The 11,653-nt window shown below is 61.8% G+C and overlaps 1 protein-coding gene across 2 annotated transcripts; it reads right to left on the reverse strand.

Moving 5' to 3' along the window:
• Window positions 1-398: 398 nt before the first annotated feature.
• Window positions 399-8,466, reverse strand: LOC134506700 (ETS translocation variant 3-like). 2 transcript variants are annotated; one of them, XM_063316979.1, is made up of 5 exons: window positions 8,311-8,457; window positions 6,824-6,879; window positions 6,023-6,260; window positions 4,958-5,073; window positions 399-2,808 (listed from the first exon to the last, which is right to left on the reverse strand). In XM_063316979.1, exons 2-5 carry the CDS (start codon window positions 6,867-6,869, stop codon window positions 1,634-1,636), a joined length of 1,575 nt encoding a protein of 524 aa, XP_063173049.1. In that variant the 5' UTR covers window positions 6,870-6,879; window positions 8,311-8,457; the 3' UTR covers window positions 399-1,633. The 2 variants fall into 2 exon arrangements, with proteins under 2 accessions (XP_063173049.1, XP_063173048.1); XM_063316978.1 differs by having other exon boundaries at window positions 400-2,808; window positions 6,824-6,882; window positions 8,311-8,466.
• Window positions 8,467-11,653: the final 3,187 nt, after the last annotated feature.

An 11,653-nucleotide genomic window follows, 5' to 3' on the forward strand; every position in this document is an offset into this window, starting at 1 on the left:
TTCAATAGAAGGACAGTTTGCGCGTCCTGGTCAAAGAAGGCCGTACGTTTCAGTTCCTGAGTTTTGGGCCCACTGGCCAGCCCGCCCCCCCAGTCGGGGAAGAGCCCCCTTGGAGGCCCTCCCCCTCCTCGCCCCACACCACAAAGCAGAAAGGGGCCTAAGGCTTTGACATGCAAGTAGGGGAGCTGAAGCAAAGGGGGAAGAGCTGTAGCACGGCCACCGGACCCCCGCCCGCCACAGAACACACACGCACACATGGCATTTTCCCTGCTCAAGGCCTCCTCGAGCAGGTCACCCAATGGCTTTCTCCACCTGCTACAGACAGTAGACAGTGAACCCCAGAAACAGCCGGCCGGGCAAAAGGCCAACCAGCCAAGGGAAAGGCCGGGCTCTGTCCCTGCGTTCTCCCCCCCCCCCCGAAAGCACGTTCCAAGCAACTAACAGTGCAGCTTGGCAGAAGAGCGGATGTTACAGCCCCCCAGCTTCTGAAGCTGGAGGAATCCTTAGGTGCCACTTGCAAGGGAGGGCAAAGCCCCCCGTGGACCCAGGACTGTGGAGAAGAGGGACCCTCTGCCTCCCTGAAAATCCGCCCTCCTCCCAGGAAGCAGCCTGGCACGACACCCACCTCTGTCCAATCTCCCTACTCAAGATGCTGCAGCCCCCTCACTAAGACGCTTTGGGCAGCTCAGACCCGGGCACTGCTGCTGCTCTGGCAGACCCCTGGAGAAGCCCCCCCCCCCCTGACTTGGCCAGGCCCTCGGTGCGGGTCTCGCAGAGGAGCCACATTAAGGCAAGGTACGAAAGGGCAGGGAGCCGCTCTGCACTGACTCCTCCTTGGATGCCCGCAAACCTCCCTCTCTGGAGGCCCCCAAAGGCCAGAACTGAGCGGGAAGGAAGGAGCAATGGGGGGCATCCTTGAAGGCACCTGGGCCTTTGTTTCCCTTCCTGTCCGCACCCCTGGCGGTTCAACAGCACCGCTCGCCATGGCTTCTTCTACAGCTGAAGAGGTTATTTTAAAGGTGAGCACCCCCACCACCTTCCCTCTCCTGCGCCTAAAACTTCCAAAGTCCCTCCGCAGGCCGCCGAGCCTGCACACAGCCAGGCCCGAGTCCTCCTGCCGGCGAGCCACCGGTTTTGTCGATTTTGTCTCGCCTCCCCTTGATTTCCGCTTCCAAAATTTAAAAAGACAGTGCAATGTTCCAGCCCCCCACCAACCCCTCACCCAACACCTCTCCCTACGCGGGTGTGGGATACCGTCCAGTTCTGACTGGGGAGGAAGGCCCCCTCTTCTGCCCTACCACACTCCCCGGAAAGGAAAACATGCAGACAAACCCCACCACCATCCAGCCCAGAGAAGGGGGGCGGGTCAGTCAGGGGCTCTGCTGCATCAATTGCGTCTAGGCTGAGGGGAGGGGGCTTCGCAAGCCAAGGAGCCCCCCCTCGGGACATGAAAAACTGGATTTCACCTGCAATGCACACGCGTGCACACACACACACACACACACACACACACAAAGCAACCCCACCCCCACCCCACAAGTTTAGTGAAGCTGTCCTCGCCCTCCTCCTGTCCCCCCCAGCCGGGAAAACCTTGCTACATTGCAACTCGGAGCCGCCGAGCACGATCCCCGTTCTAGGTGTCCACCGTGGCCTTGGGGGCCAGGAGGATGTGCGGTGTGTCCAGGCTGCCGGCCCATGAGGGCTTCCTGCTCCGGGCCTCCTCGGGGGCCCCGGCCAGCCGGTCTCCGTTCCAGCGACGCTTCAGGCGCAGCTTGGGGGGCATGGCAGCGTCCTCTTTCCTCTCGGGGGCCCCCGGCTCCACCCCGGGCTCCTGCGCGGGCAGCTTCTCAGCAGCGCCCTCCTCTCGTTTGAGCTTCCTGATGGGGCTGGGTGCCAGGGAAGGCCCGGGCCAGACCGGGGCGGGTGGGTGCAGGAAGAGAGTCTTCTCCCGCGGCTCCGGATGCCGGGGCAGAGGGGCCGTGACCGCTCCTTCCTCCCACCCCGCCGGGACCCTCTCTGGGGAGTCGATGCTGCTCGGCTCCTGATCCAAAGCCCGCTCCAGCTTAATCCGGGGGGGTGGCGAAGGAGGCCGAGGAGGCCCGGTGCCCCCGCCACTCTCGTGCCGCTCCCGGTTCTTGCGCCCGGCAGGAGGGGGCTGCAGCTTGATGGGAAACTGAGGCTGATCCTCCGGGGGTGGCTGGCACGGCAGGGGCGGGATGATCAGGCCCGGGTAACGCGGGAAGGTCCTCGGGCTGAGGTGGTAGTTGAAGACTGAGCAGGCCTGTGAGTGCAAGTAACGCTTCATCTCCTCAGGGTTGAAGGAGAAGCAGCTGCTGCTGGCCGCAAAGGGGCTCATGCCCGAGGAGGGGCTGTAGGAGAAGAAGCTGGGCGTCAGCGACAAGGCGGGGGAGAGGGGGACGCTGAGGACCCCCCCGCGGGGAGGCAGAGGAGACCCGGCAAAGGGGCTGTGCGCGTCCGGATAGATGCCCGCCCGGCCGAAGAGGGGAAGCACCAGGTCCGACTTGCGCTTTGGGTGGCCAACCGCGCCAGAGGGGGCCGCTGTGTGGCAGGAGGCCAGGAGGTCGCCCCCACGGTGCCAATCCGGAGAGCCCCCGTCCAGCTCCAGCACCGGAGATGACTTCTCGTCCGCGCCGCCGTTGCTGACAGTCTCCTGGCCCGGCGGCCCCAGGGGTCTGCCGGAGAAGCGGCCCGGCTGGGAGTCCTCGGTGGGCGACTGGCCCTCCAGGGGGGGGAAGTGGAACCGGGATGAGGCTGTTGGGACAGGAGGCGCGCTCTGCGGCACGATGCCTGAGGAGGAAGAGGAGAGCTGGTGTCAGCAGGAGGGTCCCACCCTCCGGGACACAAACCACAAGCCTCTGGATCTGCCAGAGCAGAATGGGGCTCTCTTTATTCGGGGCTCCTGGGAAGCAGGCTTGGGAGGCTGGGAGGCTCCCCCTGTGGTTGCTGGATGCCTCAGTTAAGATGCAGGCCTGGTGACACGTCCAGGAAGGGCCCCTGATGACGGAGCCGGACAGCCAAGCTGGGGGCAGAGGGAGCAGTCTTCCAAATCCCGGACCACGGAAACCCATTCCTGGCCCTCACAGCCGATCCCGACACCTGACATTTGCACGGCACATGGGCTATCCCGACACTCTATGGCAGCAGAGAGGCCGCTTCCCCATTGGGCCTGACCCCCCCCCAGATGAGAGGCACCAAGGAGCCTTTCACCTTCACAACTCTCCCCCACCTGGCAGAAGCGCCACCGAGGAGCCACCGCCTTGGCCCTCTCCCTCCCGAGGAGGCTGGGGCGTCAACCTCCCCAGGCAAGAGGAAAGAAAACAAGCTATAATCACAGGGGCAGCTTCCAGGGCTCCAGCAGCCTTTTCTGCTTACTGCCAGCCTCAGGGAGCACAGGGCGTGTTCGAGAGGAATCAGGGTGAGCAACTGCCCGGACTTGTTCCTGCAGTTGTCCACACCACGGGGGAGCAGCTCCACTCCAAGCTTTGCACCCGGCTTTTAGCAGAGGACTCCTCTATCGCGCAGCCGGGCCCAGTTTGTAAGCAGCAGTTTGCACAGTGGGGTAGCCTCTCCCCCACCACAAAATCAACAGCTGTTATCAGAAGAACCAACCAGCAACCAGGCCACTAGGCAGAAAGAAAGAAAGACGCAAATGCCTTCGAAACAAGGGGGAGAAAATGGTCAGGGGAAGAGAGAGGCCTCCTCCCCGCAACAAGGAGAGAACCGGTGATCAAGCTACACAGCCCGGAGCTGCGGAGGAGGCGGCCTTAGCCTTGGCTTCCCCAGGGGCCAAGAGCCCCCCAGGGGCCGAGGGACGGATTTCGACAAGAGCTGGGCCCTGCATGCTCCGGGCCACCCAAGCACGAGGTCTCCACCTCGCGTTGTTACGCTGGCAGACAGAAAACAAATAACTGCTGTAAGCAGCAGCGAAAGAGAGCTCAGGGCCTCCCCTTCCTCAGGAGAGCCACAGCTCCGAACATCCACTCGGAGCAGAACCACGGAAACCTGCTGGGCTCTCACTCTCGCCAGCCACGCCCTGCACAGCCCAAAGCGTCATTGGAGGAGACGGAGGCTCCTCCGCTCCACTTCCAGGCTACCAGTTCCCACTCTGGGGCAAGGTGTCTCTCTTGACTGCTTTTTTCAAGCCCAGGAAAAGCAGACAGCCCAGGGTTCGCAGCTGCTCAGCTCAACCCTTGCTACACCGGCAGCCAAGTGCCGAATGCATTAGGACAGCCGCGAAGGAAAAAGGCCTCCGGTGAAATTCGTTCTGAAGAAGCGCTTCAGAGGCAGGAGAGGGCCCCAAGACGGGAGCAGACACATCCAGTCAGCACCAGGAAACAAGCCTTTGCAAAACAGAGTACAAGGCTGGCCAAATTCACCCCCGCCAGGATATTCCCTGTCCACCGTTCCCAGGCTCAGCGCAGGGGCTTTCCGAGTCAGAAAGAGAGAGAACCAAATGCCCGAAAGAGCAGCTCCTCAGCTGGGGAGAACGCCACATCCCTGGGCCCCCAGCACCAAAGACCCAGCCACAGGTTTTTCAAAATTAAGGGTTGGAGGAAACACAGACCAACCGCCTCCACCCCATTCCCACCCCAACCCCCAGGATGCTAAAGAAAGAAATACGGCAACTGCCAAAGACTGTTGCGCATCTTGGTGTTCCGGCTTTCGGACTCGGTGAATGGATCGGTCAACCAGAGAGACCCCATTTCAAGTCCCGCTTGGCCACAGAAGCCCCCTGGGTGACTTCGGGCCAGTGACCCAGCCTATTCCACAGGGATTTGGGGAGGAGGTGGAACATTCGCCACCCAGAGTCACTTGTTGGAAATGGGCAGCCACACAGATTGAATAAATATTCATCTAACCAACCGACCAACAACCAGTCACTCCCACCCCACCCCCAGCTTTGACCCAGCAGGGCAAGGACCCGTTGACCGCTCACCGGTGGGCCGGATGTTAAGGAAGGGGTAGCTGGGCATCACGAGTTTATTGAAGTTGAACTTGTAGGTGAACCTCTTCCCTTTCGTCTTATGGAGGATTCGCTTGTTATAATAGTACCTGCCAAGCAAGGAGAGCCACAGTCATGCACTTGGGGAGGTGCCCGGGGGAGAGGCAGAGCAGCAGGGGGGACGGGCCCCGGCCGGCAGCCCTTCTCTTCGGCTGGTAGGGGCTTTACAGCAGAAACCTTGGGAAGGACTTTGCCCCTCCAACACACACGCCCGCAGAAAGGAAACGCTCTGCAAATTGGAGGCTTCCGCTCCATTATGCAAACGCAGGCTGCGCCTCCTTGTTTGCTCTCCCCGACAAGGAACCAGAGGGCAGGTGGCTGTCAAGCGTGCTCAGCCGAACCTCCGCTTCCTGGGAACAAAAGCCAAGGATGTGCCAACCAGGCCACCAGCGCTCAGAGCTTGCCACCGGCTCAACTCTGCTGCTCTGCCAAGACAGAGGGCGGGGCACGGGGAAGATCCTGAGAGGGCAGCCACAGGGACGCCAGCAACTTTGCCAGAGCTGAGCAAAGACCTCAGGACCCATTTGTTCCCACAGGTGCCTCCCTGGCAGCGCAGACGCACGCACCCAGGGAAACCTATCCTGCTTTGAGGCAGGCAGGACCCTTGCCTGGGTCGGCCCTTCCAAGCTATCTGGGTGCCAGACTCACGGTATGCCACGGAGGATGAATAAATGGGCCTCAGCTATGGGTGATAGGAAGCAAAGCCTGATGGATGCAAATGGACTTTTCAAGCAAGCCCAAACAACTCCCTTAACAAAGGGACCCAGGGCTCAAAGAACTCCGGATGGCAAATCTGAGTCTGTTCCATAACCCGCTCTCCTGGGTGCTTACTGGAAAACAGCTGGCTTTCACCAGGCCACCGGGTGGGCAAGGGGAGAGAATCACCAGAAAAATTTCCAGCCCCATATGCACCAGAAGGTGTTCGCTTCACCCTGGGTTACTTTCAGGGGTCTCCTGTCAGCACTCCTGAGCCTTCCTCCTCTGCAGCACCCCCCTCACCTGAGTGCCCGGCTCAGCTTGTCGTAGTTCATCTGCGGCTTGCATTTCCTCCGGCCCCACAGCCGAGCCACCTCGTCCGGGTCCTTGATGACGAACTCCCCGTATTCGCCCTGCTGCCAGGCGATCACGTGCCGGAACTCTTCCTTCTGCAGCAGCTCCAGGATGAAGTGCCAGAGCTGGATCTGGCGGGAGCCCGGGCTGGATTCGGTCTTGTACGCCCAGTCGGGGAAGTGATAGCCTGAAAGAGCGAAAAGCAAACTTGGAGATTGGAAGGAAGAAGCCACCTCCAAGCCAAAAATCCCTCCTCCGTTGGACAGACAGCTCTGAGTCTGACAACCCAGCCGGCATTCCTGTGGTTGAACCACCCTTTGGAGACCACCAGCACCTCTCCCCCACCACCCTGCAAGCATTCTGTGAAGAATTCATTCCACAGAAAATAAATCTAAGCTCGTGCATGAAAATTTGTGGTTTATAATGCCCATTTCCAACAGCCACCCCCGGGATTCTCTATTCTTCAACCATCAAACAGCGGCCTACGAGCAAAAGGCCAGAACCGCTGTCGTGCACCCTGGGGCACACACCTCTGGCCCCAGAGCACTGCTCGAAAGACCCTCTGGGAAAGAGACCCACCGCCTAGGCCAAGACTGGCATGAAGGGGTCTGCCAGGACAACACCTCGGGGAAGGAGGGGAGGTCCAAGCCCCTATCCCCAGGCTGGCCCTCAAGCAGAGGCATCACCGTCTTCCCCACAAGTCAGAGAAGCCAGACCCCTGAAACAGACCTGCCTGGGAAGCTGCCTCACCTCCGCCTCCTTCTGGTTTCTCCACGATGGGACAGCCTGCCTTCATTTCTGTGCTCCTGCTAGATGTTCAACAAGGTGGCCAGAGGCAGGGGAAAAAAGGAAGAAAAACCACCGTCACTTCTCAGTGCCTAATTACCCTGCCTACACTGTGCATCCTCACCCAAGGAAACAGGCTCTGAGAAGCCCCTGTGAAGGTCGATCCAGGGTTCTGCTGCTTTATCAAAGCTGTAATCGCACCCCGCCCAACGTTTAGCTACCAATTGTAAACTCGGCATTGAATATCAACACCGGAACGACTCCTGGGGCTGACACACCTGCCAGGAGAAAGGGATTTCCTTGCCTGCTGGTCTGGAGCAGGGCGGGGGATCAAGCATGCTTCCAGTTAATGGGAAAAGGACAGCCCCCCTCTCCGGGATTTTCAGTTCTTTTACATAAAATCCACCGGTTTTTCATCTATGGAGCGGCTTACGTGAGCCTGAAGGAGGAAGTTTAATCTCAGGCAGCTCTGCCTTCGGTGAACTACAATCAGCGGAACTGCTCCCCCGCTCCCCCCCCCCAAATGACACAGATCACAAGCAGCAGGGAGGACTGGCACAGAGGCCGGAGCCCAGCCTGGGGAAGACTCGCATCTCCAAAGCTTCCCTCTTGCAGTTCTGCTTTGAACTGGCCCGGGAGAGGGACCTGGTCTCAGGAGCCACGAGGGGTGGCCGCCAGCCCAGCCGTCTGGCAGGCATCAGGGTGCCTCCCCAGGCGAGCCAGTCTTCCCTGTCTGAAAGGCAGCTCGCACCCTCACTGGCTTCCTTCCCCTCCGCCACACCCGTGTTTGAACAGTGAAGTCACCGGGGATTATTCAGAGCGAGCGAGAGAGGAGCGCGCCGCCGCACGGCGGAGCCTCCCCTGCCCTCTGGCCCGGGAGCGAGCAGGGCTGATAAAGGGGCCATAAAGGGATCACCTGGCTCCGCGCTGACAATGCCCGCGGCCTTTCCGCGGAGTCCCTGATACGCCCCGCAGGCCCAGCGCACCCTTTGCCCGCCGGGGCCGACGAAAGCGAGGGGGCCCGCCCGAGACCGGCCTCCCCCCCGGGGCCCGGCAGGGAAACGCCGCACGGACGCCTGCGGGAGCGCCGGCCCCGTCCCGACTCTCCGGCGCCCAAAGCCCCGGGACGGGGCGCTCGCTCGGCCCGAACCTCCCGGGGCAGCGGCGGGACCCAGCCGGCCCCCGCGGCCGCGCCTCCCTCCCGACCCCCGCCCCGGAGCTGCCCGCCACCCCGCGCTCCCCCGGGGGCCCCGATCCACGCCTGCTCCTCCGCCGCGACGGGCGGGGCGCCGCAGCCGGCGGCCCTCCGGGAGGGGAGGATGGGAGCGGCTCCACGCGCCCGGGAGGGGACGATGGGGGCTGGAGGACCCCCCTGCCCCCCGGCCGGCGAGGGGGCGGGCAGCGCCTGGCCGGGAAGGCCCGACCCGCCGCCGGGCCCGGCCCGCGCTCACCTGACCGCCGGCCGGCTGCCTGGGGCTCCGTCGGCGGGTCGGTGCGGCCTGCCGGGCTGCGGCTGCTGCTGCGGCGGCTGCTGCTGCCTCTCGTCGCTCCTCCGCCGCAGCCGATTCCTCGCCCACCTCCAGCGCCAGCCACCGGAAACGGAAACGCCTCGTCGCTGGGCCGCCCGCCCACACGGCCTGACTCACCGCACGCGCCAGTTCCGGGGGAGGGCGGGCGGGCTCGGGCTGCGCGAAAGGAGGCGCGTCACTTCCGAGCCGTCAGGTCCTGGGGCTTGCGTCACTTCCGAAGGGGGATGTCTGGCCTCTCCGTCCCCTCCTCTCTATCACCCGCAGGGTCTTCTCCATCCCTGGTCCCGCGGGTCGCCTCCGGCTTCGGCCGCCAGGTCGCCGGAGGGAGGGGGGAGCCGCGCCCCCCGTTCATGCCACGCCCTTGCGGGCCCCCCCCGCCGAAGACCCCCCCTCGAAAGGAGGGAAGAAGATAAAGTCGAGATAAAGATAAAAGTAAACTTGTTTTTATAAAGATAAAGATTTGAAGGTTTAAAGATAAACCCGGGAAGGGCCAAGCCGCCTCCGCGAGAGGCCCCCGCGAGCCCGGCGGGTCGCCCGCTGCTTTATTCGGCAGGCGGGCGGGGCCGCCCGAGCCGGCCCCGGCCCGGCGCCCCGGCTGCTGCTTCCCTCGGCCGACGGCCCGAGCCTCCGCCCGGGGCTCCATCCCGAAGGGAAGCCGCGGCAGGCGGCGGGGGAGGGCGTCCTCCTCCCTTCTCCCGAGGCAGCAGCACCTCACCGCGGGGAAGCGGCCGAAGCGCAGGGCCGGCGGCTGGACGGCCTCCCCGGGACTTGGAGGGAGGGCTCGTCCGCCCGCTCGGCGGCGGCGGCGTTGGGCCGGGGCGCGGCGGGGAAGGCCTTCCCCTCTCAGAGGGGCTGCGCTTCGCCCGGCAGCTCGTCCGCTCCCTTCAATGGCTGCCCGCAGCGGCGACCCTGTGCGCCAGCCGGAGGAGCGCGGGACGGGGCTGCGCTCGCCGCCGTTCGCAGCCTGCCGCTGGGCAACCCTGCCCAGGAAGCTCAAAATCCGCGGCGCGCCGCTGCGCGAGAGCTCCATGCCCAGGTTCTGCTCCAGGCAGCGCCTGCTTGGTTCCGCTCAGTTTCACAGCTGGTCTTGAGAGAGCCCCGCAGGTCAATTCCGTTCTCTCTTGAAGCCGGTTTTGGAAGGCTGATAGAAAACTCCCTGCTTAACTTTCTCTCCTTATATGAGTGCGGTTGAGTACATCATTCATACAACTGATGTAGGACTTCTAGAAGCCAGGTAGTCCCAGGCCGCGTTATCTCTGGTGTTAGGACTGCTCTGCCGATGCACTGGAAGCGGGCGAGGGGTTGCAGACTTCTCATTTCCCTGGGAAGCAGGGAACCGATTGTGAGTCCCCAGGGTGTACGTCTGTGGCATCCACACATTTCGTGAGTAGGGCGTGACCTCACAACCATGGTGGAACCCAGCGCCTTGGTTGCCTTGAGACACGTGAGGATTCCAGTGGCATCAGCTCAGCTGGTATCAGGATGCAGAGGTGGTTCTCTTTCAATCGGCATCTCCGCAGGTAAGGCCCAATGCCAAATCCCCGGAGATAACCTGTAGCAACCTCGTGGCCAAGATGCCTCTTTCACAGCCTTGTCTGTCTGGCCTTAGGAGCAAGGTGGCCCAGAAGATCAGCACCGGCATGTTTGGGATCTCTTTTGGCCATCTCCTGATCATCCTATGGCACCTTTAACTGGAAGGAGAGCCGGCCTGTGTAGGCAACATTTGTGCCTTGGGCACTGGTGGGCTCAGTTCCCTGGCAGCCAATATTTCTAGCTCTTTTTCTTCTTCTAGATCCACCTATGAGAAGAACAGACGGTAAATATCTGCCTCTCTGGAACTCTTAAGACTTTGCCTTAATAAGGCAAGGCAAACGGATCATAGTGCAGGAAAGAGAAAGCAGGTTTTCGAAATGCCAGTCTTCCCTGGGTATTCCCATGTCATTGGTTGCCATGGGCTGCGGGTGACTTTTGAGTGACATGGCATCATGAATGTGCTTTGCTTGGTATTTGCAGGCTTTCAGAAGATGAGAATCAAAGCCAGAATGAAGTTGAAAGAGACACAGTTGTAGGGGAAGGTGAGTGAAGATTCAGAGAACAGACTTGCTTCCGGGGCTGTTTAAAGCTCCACAAGCTTGGGGGCTCTGGGGGGATGCCTGCTTTAGATGCAGGGCAGCGGGTGAAAGGCAGAAGCTCAGGGGGGGGCATGGGGGAGAAAGTGCCAGCTGATGTGTTCTTTGCCCTTCCTCTTCTGCTCTCCAGGTTGTCTCCTCCAGCTGCAGCCCCAGCCAGGTCCAGCTGCTGCAAGTGGTAAGCCCCAGGGGGTGGCTGCAGCCCAGGTACCCAAGCAGCTGCCATTGCTAACTCTGTCTCTCCTCTCCTCCCTCAGCAGGTGACCCAGAAGCCCCCGACAAGGCTCACGCTCCCCGCTTGGTTCCTGGCCCCTTGACACCCAAGGAACCTCCCCCAGCGCCTGTGCCTCAGCAGATGGTGGACCTGATTCAGGAGCTACAAGCTGCACATGAGTTCCAGGCTTCTCACTTCGAGGAGCGTAAGTTGGGAGGATGCCTTCCCCTGCTCCCCCCACCCTGCCTTGTCCCTCAGCCCCTTGTGGGGGTCTGAGCCAGAAAGGCCCTGGAGAAAACACCAGGAGAGAATTCCAGCATCCAGGAGCTTCCAAACGCCTGGCTCCCCATGTGCGTCTGGGCGAGGGTTTCAGTGCCTCTGCTCCTCTCTTTCTGGAAAACCAGAATGCGGCCTCTCCAAAGAGCAAGGATGTTGTGGCCCAAATTCCGTTGGCAGATGTTTGCTCCCGCCGGGCTTTGCTCCTTGCAGGCAGGCAGGACCTTTGCAGCTGCCACGACTGCCTGAAGTCTCTGAAGATCCTAAAGGAGCACCTGCAGGCAGTGAAGACCAGGCTGTGGCACGTGGAGACCATGCTGGGCATTCAAGTCCCACCTCAAGAGCTGGATCCAGAGGACGAGCAGGAGGGACCGAGGGCCTTGGAGAGGCCCTGTGACCCAGGCTTCACTCCCGCCACCCCCCTCGCCTAGCGGAGGTGCCTGAGAGGAGAGGAAAGCAGGCGGAGGGGCTGGTGGGCCGTCTGGGAGGCCAAATGCAGCGTGAATAGAGATCTGCGCTCTTGCTACATAGAAAATCCTGGGTGGTTCCTTCTTTCGAGTGCTGTTTCTCCAAAATTTCCTCTCTGCTTCTTCCCCTGTGGGGGTAGGGGTGGTGGGGGGTGTTACTTTAATAAAGGCCAGGTGGA

This window comes from Candoia aspera, chromosome 17 (genome assembly GCF_035149785.1).
Source record: "Candoia aspera isolate rCanAsp1 chromosome 17, rCanAsp1.hap2, whole genome shotgun sequence".
NCBI classification, from domain to species: Eukaryota; Metazoa; Chordata; class Lepidosauria; order Squamata; family Boidae; genus Candoia; species Candoia aspera.

Excerpts from the sequence above, each read along its gene's own strand:
- LOC134506700 (XM_063316979.1), bottom strand. The coding sequence starts at position 6,869 with ATGAAGGCAGGCTGTCCCATCGTGGAGAAACCAGAAGGAGGCGGAG. Across the intron at positions 5,074-6,022 it reads AAGCTGAGCCGGGCACTCAG|GTACTATTATAACAAGCGAA; the intron begins GTGAGGGGGGTG and ends CTTGCTTGGCAG. Across the intron at positions 2,809-4,957 it reads CCTTAACATCCGGCCCACCG|GCATCGTGCCGCAGAGCGCG; the intron begins GTGAGCGGTCAA and ends CTTCCTCCTCAG.